Raw genomic sequence first — 27,883 nt, forward strand, 5'->3', positions numbered from 1 at the left:
CTGGTCTGCTGTGAGGTGTGGATCATTGCCTTGAGGTAGGTAAGAATGGGTTGGGTTTTTTCCCCCTCTTTCATTTATGTGATATTTTAGGGACTTTGAATTATTTCCTAACTAGATAGGCTTGGGGAGGTGGGGTGGGCAGGTGGGAGTTATATTAATTTTCTATTTTCTGTGTAAATCCTATATCGGCCATGATATCATTTCATTTTCCATATCCACTAAGTTTTGTATGTTCTTAAAAAGAGTGATTCGTATCTCTGTGTTTTTTTTTATGGTGCAAGTTGTAATGGTGCAAACTGTTTCACTGTGTTGCTGCTGAGCAAAATCAAACCTTGATGGGGAGTCGGTGAATGTGGCTTTGGCCAGGATTTGGGGGACCATCATTTTGCCTTCATTGGGATCTGTGGAGAGTGGAGGCTTTAGCAGCCCCTCTCCAGAGACGCTGATGTGTCGGAAATGCTAGAGGCCATTTCACTGAACTGCCATTCAATAGTTTGAAACAGAGAAGGCTACACATTTTTTCTACTTGGGCTATTCTGCAGTGGTTTTGTGGTCTCCACAGGGGACAATTCTCCCCACAATATTTCTGGCTCTGGGTCTCATTCTCACCTCTCCCCCATCTCTTCTAGCTTTATCCACCCGCAAAGCCTACTGTCTTGGGATTGCAGAGGTCACTCCTTTAAGGTCACCCCTTTAAGGATCTCTTCTAAAAGTATGTGAAAGTGGGGCATGTGTTGCTGTAGTAGATCTGCCTAGGAAGGGAGGTTAGGTAAAGGTGCTGTTGAGGAGGTGTCTTGTTTTGTGTAGGAGTCAGGATGAGAGCAAGGAGTCTTGTAAGAAGGCGGCTGAAGCTCAGGCTCCTTTGTAAGAGCCATGCTAGAGCAGATCAGTGGCCCATCTAGTCCAGCAGTCTGTTCCCATAGTGGCCAACCAGATGTTTTGGGCAAAGTCCACAACAGAAATCGTGCTATTGAGAGACATGCTGCCTCTTCTCCTGGGGGAAATATTTAGCTGCCAATGACCTGATTTGCCACAAATTTCTCTAATCTGTCCCATTCCCTTATCTAGTGGCAGGGAGTTCCGTCCTTCCTCTGGTCTGCTTGTAATCTTCCACTCGCCAGTTTCACTGTATGACTTGGGCACTGGCATTACGAGACAGGGAAAAAGCCTCTCTCTCTCCAGTCTCTGCACTCCACATGCCATTTTATACTCCACCAGTCTTACAGTGCAGAATAAAGCCACAACACATTAAAGAAAGAAGAGTGACAAGCATGAGAGAGGGAAAGGAGGTGGGGGCTTGGCCAAAGTGAAGGGGAGATGTCAGGGAATGGGTGGGGTGCAGGAGGGGAGCAGAGAGGGTCATCTGAAGGGGTCCTCTGAAGAGTGGTGGCAAGAGAAACTGAGAAAGTAAGAAATTGATGCATGAGATGTAAACAGATGGATGAACCTTCCTTCACATCCTTTTCTCCTCTTTCAGTTGCAGAAATTATGGAAGAGGCAATTGAAACAACTCTCCAGGTTAGTATCTGTGGGTGTAGGTACAAGACCCCCTGAGCACAGTAAGTTCCCTTAACTCCCCCCACCCACCAGCCCAGTAAAATGCCGGTTTTGATGTTCATCCCCTGGGATCCAGGAGCAATCCCTTTTGCCCTCATGGCTTTCGCAGGTATGAGGTTGAGAAAGTTCATTCCTGATTAAAAATCTGTTTTTTCCCCCCACTTTCAGGATCTGGCCAGGGATTATTTTTTCCTCTTTTGTGTGCACTTCACATGTGATCGAACCTATAATGTGAGTCATGAAGCAGTGGTGTATCAGAAAGAACATGTGACCAAGGTCATAATGGTAAGTGAGGTTCAGCATGAGAAATCCAGTGGGGAGGTGGGTGGAAGGGGTGGGGGTGGGGTTTGGGTAATGGTCTGTGAAAAGGAGGTTTGTGGGTCTGGCAAAGAAGAAGCATTTGAAGGCATTGGGGGCAGGCATTCCAACTGCAACCGAAGTCAACCGCTGAGTCTGGGGCTGGAGCAGCCCCCCTGAATTCCATGGGAAACTGACTTTGCTCTTCTGCTCTTTGAACTCTTCTCAGGACATCGTGGATAGATGGTACATGTTTCCAGTCCCCTTCAAAGTATTGAAAAGGGGAATGAATGACATCATCTGCCTCACGTATGTTGTTGGCATTGTTTGTGTAATTGGGAATTAGAAATGGCAAAGTGGGGTTTTGTGAGCTGCTTGAGGAAAGGGCAGTCAGCAGTTGGCAATGTAGACTGAGAGGGAAGAATCACAATGCAGGGAAATAGCAGTAACTGAACAAATGGGCCAAGGGTGCCATCTTGAGCTTGACAACAAGCTGATAGGGTAGGCAGGATGGAGCAATGGAAGCTTCTGTCTCTAAAAAAGACAAGAAAAGCCACTGGTGGCTTTTATGCTTCCAGGGCTGGATGTATCCCCTTCTCCAATCTCTCTCCTTCCTTAACGGAAGCTGGGACTTGATGGGTCAATAGGGAGCTATTCTGGCATGGGATTAGTTCTTCAGTGGGTTGTGTAGGTTTTAAATGTACATGCTTCGGAGGTCCAGGCTTGTTGGGGTTCCCAACAAGCCAGGAAATCATCCATAGGACTTTGGAAAATTCAATCTCATATTTTCTGCTTCATCGTGACAGCTTCATGAGACCATCATATGAGGCTAATAAGAAAAGGGCCATCATCTGTGGGATGCTTTATCCAATTGCTCACATTCCTGGACTGACCAATGCTGACAGGGAGGTAAATTCTTTGTAGCTTTGATCATTACTCTTGACTTCCATTGGTTCAATTTATCTCCTGAAAATTTTGCACATCTTTTCATTTCTTACTAATTTTTCAGCGAGACTTTAAGCTTAGATACACAGATACTGTCATGCTTTTGGTTCCACTGGTTTCCAGCTATTACACACAATGATTTTTTTAAACGTCATCTCCATTCAGAAAGTGAATTTGCCTCATTATTTGTCCGTGAGTGAAAACACTTAGTCTCATTTGAAGCTGGCCTTTGTCTCTATTCTGTCAGTTTGCTTCAGTATCACACTCCCTCTTATCCAGTGCTAAAAATCTGCTATTTTCCCTCCCCCATGTCACATCATCTCCTCCCATGAATCTGTGAATCCACCTCTGTGAAAATGGTTTACACCATCAGGCCCTCAAGCAGCTGTTTCATGCAATTGTGAGGCGCCTGCTGACTGAGGACCCAACCGTTCCATGCCTTAGAATCCTCTTGGAAGTAAGTGTGTTGGTGGGACGAGGGTATTGATTCATTTCAGCAGAGCCTGTTGACATAAAAGCTTGATCAGGCAGCATCACAAACTTAGAGCATGGGTGTCTCCTGACATGCTGGGGAAGGGCAGGCCACTCAGACAAGGGGCCACCCTTGTCTAGGCCCTTTCTTCAATCTCCATCTGGGTGCAGCAGCCACAGGGGGCCCCCAAAGCAAATTTGGGGCTTGGTGACTTGGGAGGAAGCCTTTTTGCGCTGTCTGGAACATTGAGCAAAGGATCTCCCTCAGATACTGGGGGAGAGTTCCCAGCTTGCCTCTCTAGCTCAAACCAGCCCCCTGATACTAAGGTGCTTTTTCCTCCCACAGACGCTGACCGTTTATTTCAATGCAGACGATGTGCAGGAAAGAGCATTGGCTACCAGCAGCATCCATATTTTGCTGGCAAATGCATTAAAATATAACAACCTGAGTGTAAGTATCTGTTTTATGACCCAGAGTGGTTTCTAAAAGTGGCTTACAAAACACTATCTCAATAGAAGAAGAGACATCCAAGCCTGTTGTCGGGCAGAGAAGTAACATGGTCTCCCAGTGTGTCCAGGATTATTCAGGTGGTAGTTTTTTGCACACTTCTTTGATGCTGCCCTTTAGCCTCCACCTACTAGGCAGCAGAGTCCAAAGAGGTCCTTGGAGCCAAGGAAGTGGGGTTCAGCAGCTGCTTTGGGGTTTAAAAAGGACCTGATTCAGGCTTTTCTTGATTCTACAGGCTGGGGTCATAAATATGATTCTCCCCCAGGAGCTCTCTGCACTGTTCCAAAACATCAGTCAAGGCAAGTTCTCAATTCTGCAAGCACAGAACAAACCCACAGGGCTCACTCTCCACACCAAAGCCATCCTTGGCAGCCTAACTGGGGTCTGAGGAGGGCTCACTTCTTTGCTGTAACACACCTGCCTCAGGTTGAAATCCCAGCCCTGCATCGAAGCCCCCAAGCAAGGTGGAGAGTGAACAGCTGATCCCAGATGCTATGGGGATGCTGATTCCAGGTGGTGGAGGCCGGTGACTCCCAATGGTCTGTCAATGGGGGTGTTGGTGTTGGGGGTGGGTAGCAGCTCCACTGGGCTTTGCCAGGGCATGGGGGGCATTAGCTGCCTAAGGATGCCCGGTGATGAGTCTGGACCTGGTTGTAAGGAAGACTCACTTCTTTTCCTTTCTCTTCCATCCAGTGGACGTCCAGGCTGTAATTCAGGATGTGTTCCCACCACTGGATTAGGCGGAATGAATCCTCTTCCCAAACCAGTTTAATGTGTGTGGTCAGTGATGAAGGAGGAATCATTGCCTGATGTTATTATTTGAGGGCATTTGCCATTATCTGAGGGCATTTCCCATTATCTGAGAACATTTCCCATTATAAATAAAAATTGAATTTTGAGCAATTCTGAGCTTACATTTGTCTTTGTGATTTCTGTTCCATCACTTTACTTGCACCCCTGTGCTGTGGCTTAGAGGTTTCTTTCTGGGGTGGGGGGAGGAAAGAGACACTGCTGGCAACGTCTGAGGGTGATTTAGATCAAGTAAAAGGTTTGGGAGGGAGGAGTTAAACCCCCCCCCCTACCACCACTGAAGCTGCCTCCCTAGTTGCTGCTTTGATTTATATTTTATTTTTTTAAGAAAGCATGGCGTATCCTGATCTTCATCATGTGTGCCTACTTGAATAAGAGATTGTCTTTCCTCTCCGTGTGAGCAGCAGAACACTGTTCCACAGTGATGCCACTTGGACAGGAGTTGGGGGCAGAAGCAGAATGGTCAGGAGCCACAGGAGGGCAGGTGGCACAGCACATTGTGAGGCTTTGATGGGAAGAGTCTGCCCTTTTAAAAGTCAGCAGGTGCAGACTTCCTCATCAGTACTTCTCTGGACTGGGCAAAGAAAGATGCAGCCGTGGAAAGCTGCAAAACAGGCAGGTGAAGGGTTTATCTTGAGAGCAGTGCCGAGAAGGCCTGGCCTGTTATGTTTCCTCCCTTCGTGCAGCTTTGAAGGTACAACAGCCCTGCCAAGGAAATTATGTATGGTAACATGAGATGCTAAACAAGAATACTTGGAAGCACTTAAACAGTTCATATTTTGATAAGATTGCCCAAAATGTGCCTGTGTGTGTGAGAGAGAGGGAGAGATCCAAGGATGCATTCTATTGTTGCCTCTGGGACTTGCTCTACAGGGAAGGATTCCTGGCTGCGTCAGTGTTACCTTTATGGCGCCAACTGAAGGCTTACTTTTCCCAGGCTTTTAAAGATACCATATGCAACTTTTCAATCTACTGGTGGCAGGCATTGCACACCAGCAATGGCCAGCTTATTTATTTTTTTGTCCTAATCAAGACCCCTTTTTATTAACATTCTGTTAGATCCTTCTTACTGCTGCTGGGCTATTAGGAGTCACATGTGCTGGCATATTTGCCGTGGGGTGGGATGGGGGGAAGCTAAAGGGGCTACAGCTTTAAAAAATGAACGGAAGAAGAGAAAAGCAGAAGGGAAAAGAGAGAATCTAATTCAGCCTTTGCCAGCCCGAGGAAGCCCCTATTCCCTTCCCAGAGCTACAGTTCACAGAGTGTTTTAATGGTCAATCCCTACTCTCAGAAAACTGGGAATTTTAGAAATGTGAGGAAACTAAGAGGACTCTTAACAACTCTAAGAACTCTGAACAAACTACATTTCCCAGGATCCTTTGGGGGAACACATGAGTGTTTAAAGTGCTGTCATAGTGCTTCATATGTATGGTGTGGTCAAGAAGCCAAGAACAAGCCCCAAACACCTATACCTCCCCACCTCAGAAGAAGGATGGGGAATCCCCAACATAGAATTATACTACTTCACCACCCAAGTGCCCCACATAAACCCATACATTCTAGAAGATGATATGAAACAATAGGTGCACTCAGAGAAAGGCACATTAGAAAACCCTATCACCACAGCATTTGTTCCTCAAAAAAAAAAAACCTAAGGAAAATCCTCACAACACTAAACAGGTTCACACAAAGCATGGAAGGAAAAGGGAAGCAAACTACCCCCAACCCCATCCCCAGTAATCCCCCTGGTTCATCACCCACTATTCCAATATGCAGCACAAAACCTCCAGATAAAAACCTGGCAAACCCATATCGAAACAAGACAAACTAGGGGAGACCCAACTACATGCCTTCTTAAACAATCCAGCAGTAAAATCAGCAGCCACTAAGCCCTTGACCACCTTCGAAAATCTCCTCCTGACAGCAGAGGAACATGGCAAGGGGATGGTATCCACAATATACAAAATACTCCAAAATCCCACAACACCCCCCTAGACACAATCAAAAAACAATGGGAGCATGACAGGCTACAAAATTAACCCCACCCAATGGACTAGAATGTGGTCTAGACCTCCCTTTAAATCCAAAAGAAGAGAACTCACTCTGAAACTTACAGATGGTACCTAACACCATGGGAACTGGTGCTGATACGTCCAGGAACCTCACCAAACTGTTGGAGAGGCTGCCCCTCCACAGGCATCTCTACCTCCACATGTTGTGGGAATGCCCCCAAATCCAACCCTACTAGAGACAGCAGTCCTGCAAGAAATATACAAAATAACTAAATATGTATTAGAAGTCACCCCAGAACTGGCCCTACTGAACATCTTCCAAAATAAGAATGCCCACTCACACGATAAAGAGCTCATAACCCACCTACTCTCAGCAGCCAGAAGCCTCATAGCCAGACACTGGAGAGACCTGTCAGGAGTAAACATGGGCCTTATTAGAAAAGCTAGCCAATAGACTGAAACTGTCACAGGGACAAAAAGAAGAGGATGCCTTCACCTCGGTATGTCTCCCCTTTATTACATACATAGCCCAACAAGACAAGAATGAGAATCCACTGACGGCAATATGGGTAACTTGACCCAACAATCCATCCCCCCCCCCCATAAACAAATCTCACTGCGGCTAACCAAAGACAACCAACTACACCCTAGGCCACTCCCAACCTCTCTCACCAGCAAGGAAATATACTAAGCTAGTGGTTCCCATGGAATGCACCCAGGGGGTCCGCAGCCCCATCCCTTGCTTCCCTCCAACTAAATTTTTGTCATTTAGTTTTCTTTCTTTCTTTCTTTAGATTTTGCATGCACAAATTTTGCTGCATCCATCCCCGGCACCATCCAATGTCGCTCCAGCGCACACCCAACCCACAACGTGCCCCGTTGCATGCACGCTCCTGCTTCCCCTCCCCCCACCCCAGGCACTGGCAAATGTGTTCTCTTTTTTGCTCTTCAAAATATGGCAACCCTTTTACCACACCACCCCCCTCTTCCCCCCCCCCACCTTTTACTGTATACAACACTAATGTCTCACAACAAATTCTCACAACAAATGTAACTGATCTATAGAAAACACAACCTGAAAAAAGAGGCATTGTAAACCAAGAAAATCTTTAATAAAATTTATTTTTAAAAAATGTGGATGCAGCCTCCCAATTGCTAGTTCAGGAAAAAACACAGAGAGAAAGGAGAATTCCTGGATGCCATGTTTCAAGTCTGAGGCAAGAACTCTTTGATGAGGAACCCAAGAGTGGGTGGTCAGACCCATGAAGTTGGAGCTGGAGCAACCAACTAAAACCTACTTCTCAGGTAGACTATGATTGAAATAATCGATTTCTTCTCAAGCTAAGTGAAGTGGACAAAGCTGAACCTGGCAGGATAGTTTACTCTCTCGTTTTAACCCATTCATGCATTAATTAGACTTCAGCAGGTTGCTTATATGAGACTGGTTATCCCACGCAAATGACATTTCCTGATCCAGGCGGCGGCTATAAATATTCACAGTGATTCCATCTCCTTTCTCACCCGCACTTTCCGAACCTGTCACTCAACAGGCCTGCTCCACTGTAACAGCAGAAGGCCTCAAATCTGACAGAGCACTATGATGTCATCAGAGGTCACAGAAGCATTTCCGAAAGCAGAAAACAGGAGGTAGTGGTTAGAGTGTTGTACTAGGACCTGGGAGAACAAGGTTCGAATCCTCACTCAGCAATAAAGTTCACTGGGTGACCTTGGGCCAGTCACCATCTCTTAGCCTAACCTACCTCACAGGGTTGTTGTAAGGATGAAATGCAGAAGAGGAGAACCATATACACCACCTTGAGATCCTTGGAAGATAAAGGTGGCAAACAAATGAAATAAGTAAATATGCACAGCAGGTCCTCATACTCCCCAGTTCATGGTCTGCATCCTGTGTTCCCCCTTCCCCTGCCCCAATTACCTATCTACCTTTCTTCCACTAAGGCCACATCCATACCATGGAATTTTAAAAACACTATTTATTAAACAGCCATGACTTCCTGCAAAGGATTCTGGGAGGTGCAGTTTGTTAAGTGTGCTGAGAGCTGTTAGAAGACTTCCCCCCCCTGACATTCCCTTCACAGTGATGCAGTTGGTTTAACAGTTTACCTCTCTTCACTCAGAGAACTGTCATTCTGGAAGGGTAATGGGGGGGGGGGTCTCCTCACAACTCTCAACACCCTTAACTGCATTTCCCACCATTCTTTGGGGGAAGCCATGGCTTTTTAATGTGTTATTACAATGCTTTAATCAGGCATGGACAAACTTTGCCCTCCAGCTGTTTTGGGATTACAATTCCCATCATCCCTGACCACTGGTCCTGCTAGGTAGGGATGATGGGAGTTGTAGTCCCAAAACAGCTGGAGGGCCAAGTTCGGCCATGCCTGCTTTAAATGCATGGTGCGAATTTTGCTCAAGAGCATCAGAAAGGTACCCAGCACACAGTGTAATGTTGGGGCCAGGCATCAGAGATCTGGAGCTGGGGGTCTCCAATAGCAGGACCCAGAGGCACCTTCCTCTCTTTTGCTGCTAGGGAACCTGCTGGAGGTGCTCGCCTGTGTGCAACTTGGCTTTAACAGTGCTACTGTGACATACCCTCCAACATCCTGATGATGCAAATTGGGAAAGGACCTGGACCCTCAACACACCTGCAATGCCTCCCCGCCCCCTCTGGAGATGCATCCACCTCCCCTTCTCACTGGACAGCTCCCCTTCTCTTCTTTGGGGCTCACCACTCTCCACATCCAACAACCCCACTGGTGGGCCCTTGCTCACCTCTGCCTGTCGCCATGACTGCCCCACCTCTCCTCCCCAACAGTCACTTGCCTCCTCCTCCCTCACCCTGTCCACAACACATACACATGAGGGTCTCAGGGACTCTTCCACCTTCCACCCAAAATTTTGAGTGGGGGGCCCATGTGATGTGGAGGAGGGGGAAGAAGAGGGGTGGTGCAGCACCAAAAACTGTGCAGCTTTTTTTGGCGGGAGCCAACTGGTGGGAGCCCCAAGGCTGCTCATCAATATGGGCAGATTGATCTTGTCACCTTGGGGCAGTTTTATTCTTGTTCAAAGCAAACACGAGCTTTCCCATTCATGAGTAGGGATTGGGGAGATCTTCTGATTCATTCACATTTAAAGCCAGATCTATCAAATTCTCACTCTTGGAAACAATATGAGAACCAAAACACAACCATCCATCAAAACTCACATTTATCCAAATTGCATTATGCAGTTCTCCAGCCAAATAACGCTTCCAAAAATGCACATGTTGAAGGGTAATGTGCACAAAATGAATATATTAGTGAAAATGACATACAAAGACGCATTATATTAAGAAAACCTATTGCAAAAAATATGTACATTTGTTAAAATTGCATATAAAAATGTGTGTTTGGAGAGAAATTTGCATTAAAACTCTGAACAATTTTCATGAGGATTTTCTTTCTTTCTTCCAAATTGCTGTATAAATGTGGAGAACACAATTTAAAACTGGATAAATGAGAAATGGAGAAAACGAAATTGGCTGACCCTTCAATCCCCACCCAGGAGTATTGAGAATGCAAAGTGTCCTACCTGGGCAATTGCAGTAGGGCATTCCAATCCCACTGGCTGAAACAGACAGACATCTGGGAGCAGCTGGTGGTGCTGGTCAGGCTGCCCTGGCTCAGCCCCTCGGCAGGAGGAGCAAACGAAGCAATCGGTCAATTGCCTGTGGTTGCGATCTCTAGCCGGCCCTCCCGAAATGTTTCCAATTTCTCCATAAAAGCTTGGATGCTTAATAGCACTGGGTCAAACCTTACAGCATTACGAAAGCATGCAGAAATTATTTCAAAGAGGAATTTAAGTATGTCGTGAGACATCAAAAACTAGGTTTAAAGCTATTCAAAACATTAATAAGGCTTCTGGTCTGGACAAATAAATCAAACATGTAGTTGGGCAGATGCCCCTTCCATCAGTGCTTGCCATTGTAGTCCAGTAAGTTCCAGGAAAACAAAGCTACATGCCACTGAAATCCCATCAGGTTATCCATGTAGTTTGGTTCCAGGTCCATAGTTGGGGAAGAATTTTTTTTTAAAAAAAAAATTCTAATTATTTTTATTGTCTTTTATAGATACAACAAACCCGGTGCTATTTTTCTAGAAAAAGAGGTGCTGGAAGTCACCATGAGTTCTCTTATAATGGCAATGGCACCCACCTGAGAGGTGCTGGCAAATGGTTTCTGAATAGTGTACAAGAGCGGCTCGGACCACTCTGACATGCTTTGCAAAGGCCAGGTATTTTTCAGTCATATAAAACAGTTTAGATTTCAAACCCCTATACAAATGGTTCCTGAACAACCTTGGAGGTGTGTTGTGGAGGATTTTTCTTTTGAAATATCCACACTAGCTGGGATGAGGAAAGTATGCCACTATGGGAGGGAAGCATCCGTGGCTTGCTTTATAAGCAGCACCTCCACGGCTGTGAGTTTTGAGCAGGCAGAACCGTGAGGGAGAAACATTGTCAGGCACTGCTGCTGCCTCTGACGGTTGGTGAACAGGAACGGCTCAGTGTTCCCATCCTGCCAATACATGGGATGGAAGCACTGCTGCTCTCCTAATTGAGAACATGCATGTTTGGAGGTTTGGGCTTTAGGGATTTCTGCAGAACCTGGAGTACAGAAGTTATTGCAAAGGTGCTGGAATTCTCAGAAGGCAACATTAAGATCAGACTGTGTGTGTGTGTGTGTGTGTGTGTGTGTGTGTGTGTGTGTGTGTGTTTGGGGGGGGGGCGGCGTACGGACATCTGCAAACATTTATCCCCGAAGAGAACTGGATACAACCTTCTCACTTTCCCTCTCCTGGGGTGTCTGCATTGTAGACATAAACTTCTTTAACAGCCATTCCTTCTCCCCAAGGGACCCCTGGGAACTGTATTTCTGTGATGGGGGCTGGGAAGGGTATATGAGAATGAATTTTCACTCACATCACCAAAGAACAAGTTTCATGACAGTAGGGTGTGGGTGTGTGGCACTGGGAGGTAGTGACAACGTTGGATGGCCAAGTGACCAGAAGAAAAAACTGACCTGGCCAGCTGCTGTGTTTTTAATGGCATCTAGTACTGCTCCAGCAGGAAGGTAAACGGCGTTTCCATGCGCTACTCTGGTTCGCCAGAAGCGGCTTAGTCATGCTGGCCACCTGACCCGGAAGCTGTATGCCGGCTCCCTCGGCCAATAAAGGGAGATGAGCGCCGCAACCCCAGAGTCGTCCGCGACTGGACCTAATGGTCAGGGGTCCCCTTTACCTTTACCTTTTAGGTCTGTAGAAACCAGCAGTTTTTCAGCACATCTGCATTTTCATCTGTTAATGTCTGTAGGTCAAGCAGCTGTTAAAAGCGAAATAACAGGGGACAGACAGCAAAGGCTGGCCATTCTGTTTGGAGGAAGCCACATCAATTTATAGTGACATGAAAAGTAATACAGTTCCTAAAATGCACCTCAATGTACATGAAAGTACCAACAGCAACCCTCTTCAGGTTCTGCAGTCACTGCCTGGAGAGGTGACAGAATCCTGCTGCCTTGTTCCTCCTTCTCCACACAACCTGCTTCTCCATACCCTCCAGCATCCCATAAAGGAACACAGTAGTTGCACACAAGAAGGGCATGGGGCAATAGTCCTTTCCGGCTCTTCTTCCCTTGCAACTGTCATCCAGCTGCAGGGATGAAATCATGTCTGTTTTGGCTTCTCTCGGTTTCTCGTTATTTCAAGTTCTGAATTTTCTTTTTAATAGTCCTTGTGGAAACTCACCAGCATTTTAGTGTGGATTTCTTCCAATACCTGCTCCCATCAGCCCCAGCCAGCCTGACGGTTCTGCTGAAGGAAGTTGCAGTCCAAAGCATCAGGAGAAAATCAGGCTGGCGAAGGCTGATCCATAGACTATTGCAGTTATTAATATTGCACAGTTTGAAGAGACTGGAAGCATAAAAACTGACTTCTTTTGAAATGAAGCATTGTCTAGACCCATTAGATTGTTCAGAAGTATATAGGGTTAGGGACAATTGACTTGACAGCTGAACACATGGCTGTGATGTAAAAGGCGAATTCGTTTCAGTGGGTTGGTCTAGGTGGCCCTTTGGATCCACCTATGGAACTATGAGCCCACAAGAGCTTCCATTAGATCAGCTTTGTGCCACTGGGTGCCCTCTAGATATTTTAGACCACAACTCTCACCCACCTTGATATTGGCCACGGAAACAGGGGCTGGTGGGAATTGGAGTCCAGTCCTAAAAGCAACATCACAGCAATGTGCAGACTCTGAGATGACAGCATGCAGCTGCTAGGCTCCCCACTGCTCTTTCTGATGGAGCATGGCCATGGCGAGAACTCAGGGAGCTCAGCGTTCCCATTTAGCTCAGTGTGGTGTGACAGTGAGAGGAACAGGGGAGAATCAAAGTGGCTTGAAGCCCCTTTCTTGGAGCCTGTACATTAGTATGGTGTTACTAAGCCAGGCTACTGTATGGTTTTAAAAATCTCACACACACACACACACACACACACACACACCATACTTGTAAAAGCTTGCACCCCATTAAACAGACTCGTTTAGGTAGGGCTTAAAAAAATAGTAAATCCATACTATTGCACCTGTGCATACCACAATGCCTTGATAATTTCACCCACACTTTATTTTTGGAAGCATCAAACCTGGCCTTTTCACACCCATGAGCTCAATCTCATCTCAAGCCCAGTGGCCTTTTCTTGTCCTGTGGTGGAATCAAATCTATTGGTGTGAATGGATGTCCTCCAGTGCCCACTTAACAGCTGCTGATCACTGCAAGGCCCCCTGTACAACACACCTGTTTCCAAAGATAAATTTGGGACATTTTTGGTGCATGATTAGAACTCCTTAGGTATTCATTAGGAATGGGGGAGATATTTGATTCAGTTTGCATTTATAGTTGGATCTTCCGTAATCACACTTTACTAAATAATATATGACCCAAAACACTGCCAGACTTCCGATATTCTTATTCCTCTGAATTTTACATGATTCCTCTCTCAACACTGTGAAGTAAAAAAAGAAAATAGGCACCAGCACTTTGCCTCTTTCTCAGCAGCTGAGCAAGTTTGGACCACAACTGTTGGAGATGCCTGCACTAGAGGCCAACATTTCCACACTAATCACAGCTCAACCCAACAATCTCCCTTCCCTTCCTCCCCCACAACAAACACTCTGTGAGGTGAGTGAGACCGAGAGACTTCAGAGAAGTGGGAACAGCCCAAGGTCACCCATCACCTGCATGTGGAGGAGCGGGGAATCGAACCTGCTTCACAAGATTTACAAGTCCACCGCTCTTAACCACTACACCATGCTGGCACATTGGACTATAACTGGTGGAGATGTCTGCACTACAGACAGAGGCACTACAAAGAGGCCAACATTTCCGCACTAATCACAGCTCAACCCAGTTTAGCTGTTGAGAGAAAGGCAAAACGACATGTTCGAGTTAACTCAGACTTAATTCACACTAGCTGTGATACGGAAATACAAGTGGGGAGAGCCAAAATGATGGGTTGGATGCCATCTGTACAGAATGGCTCCCGCGATGTTCTCCATTACATTGCACTTTCTTCCGGAGGAACAGGACGATGCGCAACTGAGTAGCAATCATAACAAGCACGCATTGCAAAATATCTATTGAGAAAGAAAACCACACTTCTGCTGACCGGAGGGGTGATTTGCACTTCATTTTGACACATACAAATGGCCGCTTTCTAAACAATGTCACAAAAAGTTATACAACATGCATTTTCACTCCAAATATTGTAAAGCAAGAGGCCAGACAGACGGACAGGTATGACATTACTTCATCGGAGGCGTGCCAAGTTTGGCTAAGGGCCTTTGGACAGCAAATGTTTCAGGAGTCCTTAGGGGTTAACAAGCATTAAATTCAGGGAGGCCCCGACACAAAAAGATCTAGCAATGGTTGGTCTTTGTTTTAACTCTGGAAGAGGCTGCTAGTCCAGGAAAATGGCTGCTCTTGATTAATTGGCCTGTCTCTTTCACCTGCTTCAAACAGTTTAAAAGGAACCGGGGCAAATGCAGAGGTGTTTACAAAGAGCAGGCCGGGAGGCATGGGGAAAGGGGTTTTTCAGGGCATAGATTTAGAAGGCCTTTCTGTGTGAATGAAGTAAGCAAATATGTCAAAGCTGCAAAAACTGCTACACCAGGTGCCCTGCCCTGCAATGGGAGCTCCAACATGATGAGGCAAAGCGTGCGGGTCAAGAGACAGGAAAGGCGTCCTCAGGGCACCTTGGCTGCTCTGCAAGCACAGGGTTTCTCCTGTGGGAAAATCAGCCCTGCAGACTGGCAAAATGGTTCAGCTTTCCTGGGGAAATGTCAGCTATGGAGAGTACATAATGGCTGCCAGCTGTTAAAAGTCAGTGCTTCTACACCTTCTATCCAATTTCAAACACCACAAACGCGTGTCTGAGAGTGAGGGATAGATGGTTCTGCCTATTTCAGTTACTGGTACTCTTCATTTCTTTTGTTCTGTTTTCTCCAGGTTTCTGCAGCAATTTGCAATTTATTTATTTGTTTGAAGTCCACTTGAAAATCTGTGTGTGGATTTTGAAGCACATTAAACATAATATGTGCTCTGTCATATGAAATTTTGGCCGATACAACTTTTTTTTTGTTTCTTATTTCCACTAATACACATTTTGTGGATACTTCCCTTTAATATGTACATTTCATATCAAGTTTTGAATTGGAGAACTGCATATTCCTAGAATCATTGAACTGTAGAGTTGGAAGGGACCCCAAGATTCATCTAGTCCACCCCCTGCGATGCAGGAATCACAGCTACAGAATCCTTGGCATCCAATCTCCAGGAGGGTCTATCACTTCTTCAGGGAGTCTGTTCCTCTGTCAAACCATCAGACAGTTCTTCCAAATGTTCAGTCAGAATCTTCTTTCTTGTAACTTGAATCCCTTGGTCCAGGTCCTACCCTCCAAAGCAAGTTGCTCCATCTGAAAACGTGCAGTTTGTGTACAGGCTTAGAAGCTTGGATTGATTCTCATTAAAATGCTGCTGGACAGGCTTACCCCCCCCCCCCAATGTATGTCCCTGCGTGTGAAATCTCAGGAAATTATCCTGAGCAAGGGGGATTCCAGACACAAAATATTCCCCTCCATGTTCCACTATGCAAGAGCATGGGGAGACCACTGGAGATCACTGCTCTGATATACAATTAAGCGGTATAGAATTTTTCTGTAATAAATAACAATATGTATTTGGCAGTAGCACATGAGAACACAAGAAGAGCCTGCTGGATCATGGCAATGTCCCACCAGCCTAGCATCCTGGTCTCACAGTGGCCGAACAGATGCCCCCATGGGAAGCCACCAAGCAGGATGGGAGTACAGGAGCCCTTCCCCCTTTTGCGGGTTCCAGCCACTGGGATTCAGAAGTGACGTTGCCTCCAGCTGTGAAGGCAGAGCATAACCATCAAGGCTAAGAGTCATCAATAGCTCCATGAAGTTGTGTGATGCCCTTTTGAAAGTATCTAGGTTGGTGGCCATTGCCGCCTCCTGTGGGAGTGAGTTCCATAGTTTAACTATGTGTTTAATCATGTCTCCCCACATTCAGCTTCACTGGATGTGCACAAGCACAAGTGTGGTGGAGAGAAACTTTTTTTTCTGTTCACTTTCTCCAGACATGTGCAATATTATAAACTTATATCATGTCACCTGTTCCTCTCCTTTTCTCTAAACTAAAAGGTCCCAAATGCTGGAGCCTTTCTTCCCAGGGGAGTCACTCCATCTCCTTGATCATTTTGGTTGAGGCAGAATCACTGGGTGAGTTATCTATTGAAGAACCGAAGGACAAACCCAGACTTCCTTGCCTCGCAGTAACGTTTGTTTAGGGTTTGTTATCAGGGCTAGTGCGTCAGAAGCTCTTGGGAAATGCAAGGTTGTTGGTCCCCCCCCCCCGTTTTAAGTGATATAGCTTTTTATATTGTACATGTTATGCACCAGGAGATTTTTTTTTTTTTTTGAAATATTAAGCAGTTCAGGAATACTATAAGCAAGAAAGCAAGCAAGGCTGTCTTAACTTTGCTCACCACTTCTGTTAACCAGTGGTTGAAACACAATTTCAAAAATAAATAAATCATAAGTCATAAATAGTTGCCACCTCACATTGCTGTTTTGAAATGGCCTTTGCAACCTGGGGCCTTTCAGATGTTTTTGACTATTATTCCCATCATTTAGCCTCAAACACCTGGAGGGCACCAGATTGGTGAAGCCAACTTTGAAAGTTTAAGAGTGCTTCAAAGAGGAACAAATGTCATCTTTGCTTAATAATGGTCTTCTTTTAAAAAAAGAAGTGCTAATGACTGTGGGCTCTCCAGACCGTTGATGAATTTGTTTTTGACACCGGACTTTGTCTTTTTGCATGAGCCTCCTTCAGACAACCCTGGATATTACTTCAGTGGTGATGCAGAGAATTGTCCTTTCTCTCCTCCCCAACCACCCTTCCTGCTGCTTCTGCATCACTGACCTGTTGGAACAAAATGGGAGGCAGGGGACCAAAAACCTGCCAATCCCCAAGGAAAAACAGTCTTAGCACACACAGCTTTGCATATTAAAAACTCTCTTGAACCACAGCACCATTATGACCACGGAAATAACCTCTTTGTTGTAGGAGAACAGGGCCCCTCTGCGGCAGTGTGGGGAGGGCGTTGGTGGGGCTGCGGGGATTGTGGAAAGTCACGCCTCTCCCACTGGGAGCCTCTGCTGCACCAGGGTCCCTTCCACAAACTGCTTCTTGGCCTTTTGGATAAGATCAAGATTAGTATCTTCCACAAATGAGTCTGGACACAAGCCTTTAACGCGGCACTTCCATGCGGGTTCTGTACACAGACGGCAATGCTCAAGCACATGTCCTTCCTGTGGGGACACCCTTAAGAGTGATGGGCCTCCATTTATATGGAGATTGCTCTCCCACGAAGGGGATTGGTTTGGGTAACAGTATATAATTCTCATATCCAGACTCCGTCTTCAGAACAGAGTGAGCACTGAAAAGACTAAAGTAACTTATTTCTGATCTGGGGGCTGTTTTCTCTGCCTCCTGCACTACTCTGGCTCTTGTTCTCCTACCTAGCTTGGAGGTGAGGCGGGTGGCAGAAAGTCCCATGCATTACCCTAGACAGCACCATCACCTAACTCTTGCAAGTGGAAGGAATTCAGGGTGTCATTCAGACTGGTCCCGCAAACCCACAACATCATCCACAGGTGCCATGGTGACATGTGGCCTGTTTAGGTCTGCCTCCATCACCTGCCACTCTATGGGTGGTCATTTGGGGGCTCCCAGGGCTGTGGTCCAGCCTGGCTGCAGCCTTGTCCAAGCAGATGTCCATTTTCGCCCCCTTGAAAGGCCAAGTGGGGGGAATTAATGCTCCTGAGAAGCATAAGGCAAAATCACTGCAGAAGACTAAGACACCTTGGCAGTCCAAGGGGGATTTGGCTATTCTCTTGCTTTGCCTTTCCCCCTTTTCACTTCTGTCAAGGATCTACCCAGTTCCTGCTTGCTCCCTCTCAACTCATATAAACCATTGCCCTTTGCAGAATCCAAGCTTCTTGGGGATACTTTGGCCAGAATGTCTGCAGTTTGATATACAACTTTCAAGATAGGCTTCCATGAAAAGGACATTACCAGAAGAAGAAAAAAAACAAAAACGAGTCATCCTGATATGTTAGTTTGGCCTTGACATTCTTGGTTCAGATCTGAGCGAGCTGCAGCAATGAGGTGAACATGCTGTTCCTCTTCTTCTGGAGCCTCATGTTTCTGGGGCCAGAACTCCTCTGGCTTACGTCCGTGCGAAACTATGCAGTCAATTAAAGTTTCTCGCTAGCCCCCTGCACCAAAAGTAAAAATGCCGCACTGCGAACGTAATTGACATTCTGGTTGGGAACAGAGGCAGCAAGAGCCACAGAGGTGGAGGATCATTTAACAGACATGGTATCCAAGGAAAAGAGGGTGGGGGGAGGAAAAGAGGAAACTCAGGTGCCAGTTTTTAAAATAACACATACAAATAAGCAGCTGGAATGGAAACACTAATGGAGCCTGATGGAATTAGTGCTGTAGGACAGATGAGGGGACACCAAAGGCAACTAGTGTCTCAGCGGCATTGATAGAATAGTCCTGCTTTCCTTCTCTCCAAGTATTACATTTCAGCAGAACCCAAGAAGTTGCTTTGGGCCACACAGCAAATGAGTGGGCTTTTTCCTCACTTCTCTCACCTGGTTGCTAGGTAGGAATTGTTGTGGTTTTTGTTACACTCTATCACCTCACTCTAGGGACGCGGGTGGCGCTGTGGTCTAACCCACAGAGCCTAGGGCTTGCCGATCAGAAGGTCAGCAGTTCAAATCCATAGCTGTCAACTTTTCCCTTTTTTTAAGGGCAATTCCCTTATTCCGAACAGGATTCCTCGCAAGAAAAGGGAAAAGTTGACAGCTATGTTCGAAACCCCACGACAGGGTGAGCTCCCGTTGCTCGGTCCCTACTCCTGCCCACCTAGCAGTTCGAAAGCACGTCAAAGTGCAAGTAGATCCATAGGTACCGCTCCGGCGGGGAGGTAAATGGTATTTACGTGCGCTGCTCTGGTTCGCCAGAAGTGGCTTAGTCATGCTGGACACATGACCTGGAAGCTGTCTGCGGACAAACGCCGGCTCCCTCAGCCTATAGAGTGAGATGAGCGCTGCAACCCCAGAGTCGTCCATGACTGGACCTAATGGTCAGGGGTACCTTTATCTTTACCTTTATCACCTCACCCTAACGTCCCAGGTGGGGTTACAATAATTAAATCAAAAAAATTAATTTTAAAGCACAGTATTAGATAATATCAAAAACGGTTGAAAACAACATGGTAGGTTGGTTGGCATCTGTCTGTTTTGAGAGACAATGGCGTGCCCCTCTGGGGGTGAAGTCAAGCCTCTGTGTTAGCAGCACCAAAGTGACCTCCCCTGTGGGCAAGCCAAGGCAGTGTATATGGAGGTCCTGGGTTGCCCAGATGACAAGACCTCCCTCTTGGCCTCACTGATCTGCCCCGAAGGAAAGCAGCAACACATTTGGAACCACCTGGGCTGCAGAGGTTGCCAGAAGTAGGCTTGTAAGGCGCCATCCAACCATCTTAGGGACTTCACTCCAGATTTGTGTAGGGTTTATTCCTAAGCCATTATTTCTCCTAAAGATATCCTGCAAGGCAGCAGAGGTTTAGGATCAGAGTTCTCCTTCCCCTAGATGGTCATCCTTCCCAGACTGTTTGAGTCCAATCTACCTCACACTTCCTTCTACAGCATGTGCAGGAACCGCCTTCTTGACCATTGGATCCACTATTATTCATGTCTGCTCAATCCACTGGAGCCTCTTTTCCCATGCAGGGGAAGTCCCTAACTCACCAAGGGTTTGAGACCCATCAGTTACTCTCACCTGGTTTAACTGACCACTTGAAGCCATTTCCCAGGGTGTGGCTGCTTTTGAATACTGACAGCTTCTAGGAGCTACAGGTGAGAGCTGAGTGCAGGTGGACAAACTACCCCAGAAGGAGCACAGTGTGTCCCCACCCTGCACGGAATCTTATTTTTGACTATTTGTGTAGCACACAACCTTGTTATTACCAACACATTCTTTTGACCCCCCCAAAATATATATATATAAAAAATTAAAACATCATGGAGGCACCCTTGGTCGAACCACTGGCACCTCTTGTTCAAGCTGACGATTGCCATGATGTGCTTCTTACCAGAGGTATGACGAGTCCGATGGCTGCTGGACAGATCACCAATTAATATGCTCCACGATGGCTATCAAGATTATACCTCAACCCAGGCTTCAAGGAAGGAAACCAAGGCACAAAATGAACACTCAAGCCCTTCAAGATCCCATTAAGTGGGATTGCTTCCAAATGGCTCGTAAGGACCACCTGCTTTCGGAGTTCCCTGATAACATTGAGGAACACTGGACCAAGCTAAAAACATCCATTATTGCAGCCTGTGAACAAACTATTGGATACCAAACCAAGAAACACGAGGACTGGTTTGATGAGAATGACAGTGAGGTTGTATGCATTGTTGACAAGAAAAGGAAGGCCTTTCAGATCTGGCAAAGAGATAGAAACTGCACAACTAAGAAAAAACCTATACAAACACTAAGGCTTAGGTTCAGAGAAGAACCCTGAAAACTAAATAATACCTGGTGGATTAAAAAAAAAAAACTCAAGAGATCCAGTACTTAGCCGACACTCATGATGCACAAAGTTTCTTTAAAGCCACAAAAACCATCTATGGGCCAATAAATCATGGCATGTGCCCCCTAAGCTCAACAGACAGTATCACACTTCTAAAAGATAAAGTAGCTATTCCACTGCTCTGGAAAGAACATTGCCAGCATCTCCTTACCCACAACTCACCCATAGCTGCTGAGATCCTCTCACAAATTCTGCAAAAACAAATTAGAGATGAGCTTGTAGTATCTCCAAATCTGGGAGAGTTGTGTACAGCTACTAACCAAATGAAAAACAATGAAGCCAGCGGACCTGATGGGATACCTGCCAAAGTCTTCAAAGTGGGCGGAATTGAACTTACACAACTTCACAAGCTCATAAAAAAAAAAAACTCTGAGAGAGAGGGGAGATCCTAGCAGACTTTAGGAATGCCAGAATTACCAATCTTTGTTAAAAAGGTGATAGAACGGATTGCAGAAGCTATTGAGGCATTTCTTTATTAGCTGTGGCTGGCAAAATTCTTGCAAGGATCTTAGCACTGTCTCCTAACAATATCCAAGGCTGCCCTTCCTGAACCCCAAAATGGTTTACAACCTTCTAGCGGGACAGTGGACATGATTTTCACTGCTCGACAGCTTCAAGAAAAATGCAGAGAGCAAAACCAGCCCCTATACAGTGGTACCTCTGGTTAAGAACTTAATTCATTCCAGTGGTCCATTCTTAACCTGAAACTGTTCTTAACCTGAGGTACCTCTTTAGCTAATGGGGCCTTCAGCTGCCACTGCACCAACCGCCACAAGATTTCTGTTCTCATCCTGAAGTAAAGTTCTTAACCCGAGATATTACTTCTGGGTTAATGGAGTCTACAACCTGAAGTGTTTATAACCCGAAGGGTTTGTAACCCGAGGTACCACTGTATATGCTGTTTATTGACCTAAAGACTAAAGCCTTTGACACTGTAAATTGTAATGCCCTGTGGACTGTCCTTCTAAAAATTGGCTGCCCAGATAAATTTGTGAACATCATTCAGCTCCTCTATGATAATATGACAGCAACAATTGCAGTTAACAATGGCTCTCAAAGTGGGAGAGTGGGATCAGGTGTTAAGCAGGGTTGTGTTATTGCCCCAACTCTATTTATTATTTTCATTGCCATGATCCTATACTTTGTCGAAGGGAAACTCCTCACCGGAGTAGAAATCATATATTGAACACATGGAAAGCTCTTTAATCTGAATAGGCTGAAACCAGAGTAAGGTTACCATAACTTCTGTCATAGAGCTTCAGTATGCTGATGTCAACGTAGTGTGTGCACACTCAGAGGATGACCTCCAAACCATCCTAAATATCTTTGCAGAAGCTTACAAATAGCTTGGCCTATTGCTCAGCATCCAAAAAACCAAAGTGCTGCACCGAAAAACAAAAAAACCAGCCCCTCTGCAGCGCCACAAATCCAACTCAATGGTGTAATGTTGGAAAGTGCCAATTACTTCTTTCCACAAGGGCTGATATTGATGCTGAAATCCAGCATCGATTGAGCTCTGAGAGTGCAGCTTTCTCTCGATTGAAGTGCAGAGTGTTTGAGGACCAGAACATTCACAGGGAAACCAAAGTCCTTGTTTACAAAGCTATTGTATTACCAACCTTATTGTATGTTTGTGAAACATGGACCACTTATAAATGCCATCTCCAACTCCTCAAAAGATTCCATCAATGGTGTCTCCGAAAATTTTTACACACCACTTGGGAAGACAGGCAAACTAATGCCAGTGTACAGGAAGAAGCAAAGATCACCAGTGTTGAAGCAATGATTCTTCAACATTAACTCCGTTGGGCTGGTCATGTTGTTCAGATGCCTGATCATCATCTTCCAAAGCAATTACTCTATTCCGAACTTCAAAATGGAAAGCATAATGCTGGTGGTCAACCAAAGAGGTTTAAAGGCTTTCTCAAAGCAAATCTTTAAAAATGTAGTATGAACATTGACAACTGGGAAACACTGGCCTGTGAGTGCTCCAGTTGGAGAACAGCCTTTGCCAAAGGTGTCATGGACTTTGAAGATGCTCGAACTCAGGACAAAAGAGAGAAATGTGCTAAGAGGAAGGCATGCTTGGCAAACCCTCACCGTGATCAACTACCCCCCAGAAATGTATGTCCCCACTGTGAAAGGATGTGTGGATCCAGAATTGGCCTCTACAGTCACTTGCGGCCTCACTGTTAAAACTGTGTTTATGGAAGACAATCTTACTCGGCTACAAGTGAACGCCAAATAAGAAGAATTTCATACTCTAGAGAAGACAATGAGAGATTAGCAGCTTAGGTGGCACTTATTTGTATACTTACCTGGGAGTAACGTCCACTGAACATAATGGGATTTCTGAATAGACTTGTATAGGGGTGTGGTGCTAATTTTAAATCAAGGATACAGTAAATCCTTATTTTGCAGGCTCCGCCGCCCTCTTGTGGTGTGCTTGCAATATTGCCTTTGTTTCATTTTACTAGCAAAAATCACCTCCCTCAATAACTGCTGTAGACCAACTATCCAGCAGAAGCAGATTTATGTGCCCTCCCTTTTTTTACATAGTGAGCACTTTTATGTGGGAATTACCCTTTCCTTGTGTAGATTTTAACATTTATGCAGCTGCATGCAAGTGAGAAAGAGAAACCCTTGAACTTCTGCTGGTCCAGAGACTTAGTCTCAGGAACAAAGGTGATGACTACAGTAATTTCTAAAACAGAACATTTTTAGAGCAGGTTAGGAAGCACTATTGCTACATTTAGCCCAAATGTATTGAGTTTTTTGGGGGTGGGGAGGAATCAGTCTGAATGGTATCCTGGGTCCCTTCCATTTCTTGGGATCCTGTATCTGTCCACTCATAATGGTTAACAACAAGAAACTTCTTCAGATACACTGAAACAGAAGTCACCAGACCCTTATACTTCTGTTTCAGTGTATCTGAAGAAGTGTGCATGCACACGAAAGCTCATACCAAGAACAAATTTAGTTGGTCTCTAAGGTGCTACTGGAAGGAATATTTTTTATTTTTTATTTTGTTTTGACTATGGCAGACCAACACGGCTACCTACCTGTAACTGGAACAAGAAACTTAAATGTGTATAAAGACAATTATGAAAAAACATGGAATGAGATTAAAAGGAATTTGGAAATTTGGAGCAGAATGAACCTTTCCCTACTAGGAAGAATTGTGGCAGTAAAAATGAAAGTTTTGCCGAAAATGCTCTTCCTTTTTCAGACAGTCCCGGTAATAGCTAAAGATGATCGCCTCAAAAAATGGCAAAAGGATATTTCCAAATTTGTTGGGGGGGGGGCAAAAGGCCAAGGATTAAATATAAGATACTTACAGATATTAAAGAAAGAGGAGGCTTTGCTCTCCCAGACCTCAAATTGTACTACGAGGCTGCATGTTTAGTTTGGATTAGGGACTGGATAAAACTGGAAAGGGAAGATGCATTAGATTTGGAAGGGCATGATAACAGATTCAGATGGCATGCATACTTATAGTATGGGAAAAGGAAAGTCCATAAAGGCTTTTAGAATAATATAATTAGGAGATTATTAATGAGAATTTGGGAGAGATATAAAGATTTAATAGAACAAAAAACACCTTGGTGGTTATCACCATTTGAAGCTTCGTTGCTCAAACCACTTGGTAAAATGGGAAAGTGGCCTACTTATAGGGATCTGTTGAGGGACCAAGAAGGGAAATGGAAACTAAAAGATTATGAAGAAATTAAAGAACATTTTCAGAGTTATAGACAATTAAATGAGATGTACAAAAAAGATAATAAAAAAGGGTTTGGTTACACAATTTCCAGATTTCAAAAGGAGGTTATAGAAGAAGATATGAAGCTACTGAAGAAAGCATATAGTATACTGCTAGAATTGGAAATGAAAGACGATGAGGTTAAATCAGTTATGATTAAATAGGCACAAGACATTTGACATAACATACAGTTTGAGGACTGGGGAAAATTGTGGAAGTTAGATTTGAAATTTACAGATTGTTCTCTTTTGAAAGTATAGATGGTATATTACACCAGTACAATAAAGGGGCTAATACACATCCTTGCTTGACTCCCCGCTGGGTGGGCACTGGACACGTCAGATGGCCCTGCTGGGAACAACACTCCATGAGATATGTGTTCATATATAGCCATCATATAAGCTGGAATAGGCGGGGATCAATTGATGAGGATTCCAACTTTTCCCAGAGCTTAATTCATGAGATGGAATCAAAAGCAGTTTTTAGATCTATAAAGGCCGCGAACAGGGAAGAGGATTTATAGGCTGTGTATTTCTCGATTAGATGTTGTAGAACTAGATAGTGGTCTGTGGTCGCTCATCCTTTTCAGAATCCTGCCTGTTTGTCAGCAATTTGGGACTCTGCCTCAAGCCATTCCAGTAATTTATCTTTAAGGTGAGAAGCATACCGTTTACTCACTGTATTAAGTAGACTTATTGGCCTATAATTTCCTTGTTACAACTTACTCCCTTTTTTATATATGGGAATTATAATGGCCGCCCCCCAGTCTTTTGGAATATGTCCTGTGCTATCAATGTACGTAAATAATGGTGCTAATAATGGGCACCACCATTCTTTATTCTCCTGTGCCGCAGATTGTTCTCTTTTGAAGGAAAATTATATGAAAATGATGTACAGATGGTATATGACACCAGTAAAAATAGCAAAAATGTATAAAACTGTGTCAAATACATGTTGGAAATGTAAAGGAAAAAAAGGTACGTTTTATCATATGTGGTGGGAATGTAGAGAAGTTTAAAAAATTGGGAGATATATAATGAACTGGGGGGGGAAAGTTTAAAATGACATTTGTTAAGAAATCAGAAGCATTTCTGTTGGGAATTCTAGGACAAGACCTGCCAAGGAAAACAAATAATTTATTTATGTATGCTACAACGGCGTCAAGAGTCTTGTTGGCACAACTATGGGAGAATGAGGAAACACCTACGAAAGAACAATGGCAAGAAAAACTGATGAGTTATGCGGAACTGGCAAAGTTAACATATAAACTATGTGAGAAGGACAACCGGGACTTTAAGGAAGAATGGGAACCATTTACAAACTACTTTAAAAAACAAAATGATTTGGACTCATTGGCAGGTTTTGAATAAACATACACAATTTATATTATTAATAGAACATACAATAGAGAAGTAATGATACGTACAAATTTATAACATGCAGAAGATAATATGTATAAATGAATCAGAGAGGGGAGCTGAGGGACGTCTTGGGGCTGGGGGAGGGAGGGAGGGGGGAGAATAGGGGGAAATATAACTGGGTATATTGATTGATAACTTGTTTAGTAAATTTGTTTAATTATTTTTTTTTTAAAAGAAGTCAATATTTTTGGGAGGAAGAGATCATCCTGAGTTATTGAGGTTTTTTGGGGGGTCACCCTTCAATTGTTGGGGAGGTCACTGCCACAAATCGCTCAAACACCCGCCCGCTCACTGCCAATTGCCTGCCTACCTTGCCTCTGCCAATTGCCTGCACACCCACCCACCCGCCTTGCCGAAGCCGCCAATTGCACGCCCACACAACTCACTGTAGCTGCAAATTTCCTGCCCGCTCACCACAGTCACAGCCAATCGCCTGTCCACTACTCCCCCCATGCATTCACTATCCATGTATAAGACGACCCCCAATTTTTGCCTCTCTCTTTTTTTAATAGTAAAAACCATCGACTTATACATGGGAAAATACAGTATGTTTTTCTTCTATGTATTGAAAATATTTATGTGTCATCACACTAAATTTCTCTTGGCCACAGATAGGTGGCACTGCAAACTGTAGCATGACGGCCGCTTTCAGAGAAATGCCAGGTAACTGCAGCAAGTTCTGAGGTGAGTGGCAGTGGCAGCAGGCAGCCCATGCAAGCCACAGAGGAAGAATTATGGCAGGCCAAGCCAGCTTCTCAGAACCTGAGGTCATGGCAGGTCTACCCATGAGGCAAGGTGAGGCAACCAGCTCAGGCAGCAGGATTCACAAGGGCAGCATATTTGGCCTCCAAGGAATCCATCATCCACTGCTGTTGCCACAGTAGCACTGAAAGCTGCAACATGCTCCTTGAAGGCCATTTCCTGTTTGACAGCCCTCCTACCACGTCACCTCTGTGGTGGCCCGTTGGCAAGTAGGAGATGCTGATGGTCTCCCCACCACCACCCCTAGGGAGAAAATGGCAGAAGCTGCCCTCTGGGGTCTCCTGGGCTTGGCACCCACCCAGAGTGATTCAGAGCAGACTATTTTTCTGGCTTCTTTTATGGTATCCTGTTGCGCCAGAAGCGGTTTTGTCATGCTGGCCATATGACCCGGAAAGCTGTCGATAGACAAATGCTGGCTCCCTCGGCCTGAAAAGCGAGGTGAGCACTGCACCCCATAGTCGCCTTTGACTGGACTTAACCATCCAGGGGTCCTTTACCTTTTACCTTACTTCCCTTCCCACAATGGCCTTCAATTCATATTGAATCTTGATTTTATTTCCCCCTTGTTCCTATTGTAGATTTGCCCACTGGCAGAGGAACAGGAGTGTGAGGGGAGCGTACCACCCCCGGCAGCGCGATCCCAGTGGGGTGCCATCGTGGCTGCATCCCTGCCCACGCTGCGCACCATGCCTCCACAGGTGGCACGCCACGCCCCCAGGACGCACACCTCGCCCCGACCCCGCCTGCTCTCCACTCCCCGGTGCTGGAGCATGAAGCTCCACCACTGGATCTGCCTTCCTCTTTTTTTCTGGGGGGTGGGCCCCACTTTGTGGTTTGCCTCAGGTGCCAAAATACCTTGGGCAAACCCTTCCTGAGCTGTTGCATAATTGCTATCATGTGCTGTTATCTCCTAACCTGAGACAAGGTGTGATGCCTCTCTGTCCCCATTCCCCAGTACGTTCAACCAGTAAAACAGTGTATCTGAAGAAGTGTGCATGGACACGAAAGCTTATACCAAGAACAAACTTAATTGTTCT

The 27,883-nt window shown here is 45.2% G+C and overlaps 1 protein-coding gene across 1 annotated transcript; it reads left to right on the plus strand.

Annotated features, from left to right (window-relative positions):
• LOC117040463 lies at positions 1–27,817 on the plus strand. The gene is made up of 10 exons (XM_033138244.1): positions 1–35; positions 630–712; positions 1,478–1,518; positions 1,726–1,842; positions 2,084–2,163; positions 2,661–2,763; positions 3,173–3,256; positions 3,617–3,721; positions 27,425–27,606; positions 27,802–27,817. The coding sequence occupies exons 3-10, from the start codon at positions 1,489–1,491 to the stop codon at positions 27,815–27,817; spliced, it is 717 nt and encodes a 238-aa protein (XP_032994135.1). The 5' UTR covers positions 1–35; positions 630–712; positions 1,478–1,488.
• Positions 27,818–27,883: the final 66 nt, after the last annotated feature.

Source organism: Lacerta agilis, chromosome Z (genome assembly GCF_009819535.1).
Source record: "Lacerta agilis isolate rLacAgi1 chromosome Z, rLacAgi1.pri, whole genome shotgun sequence".
NCBI classification, from domain to species: Eukaryota; Metazoa; Chordata; class Lepidosauria; order Squamata; family Lacertidae; genus Lacerta; species Lacerta agilis.

Bases quoted from the DNA above. Each gene is read 5' to 3' on its own strand.
- LOC117040463 (XM_033138244.1), top strand. From the start codon at position 1,489: ATGGAAGAGGCAATTGAAACAACTCTCCAG. The intron at 2,764-3,172 runs GTAAATTCTTTG...TTACACCATCAG, and splicing joins TGACCAATGCTGACAGGGAG to GCCCTCAAGCAGCTGTTTCA. The intron at 3,722-27,424 runs GTAAGTATCTGT...TTCCTATTGTAG, and splicing joins TAAAATATAACAACCTGAGT to ATTTGCCCACTGGCAGAGGA.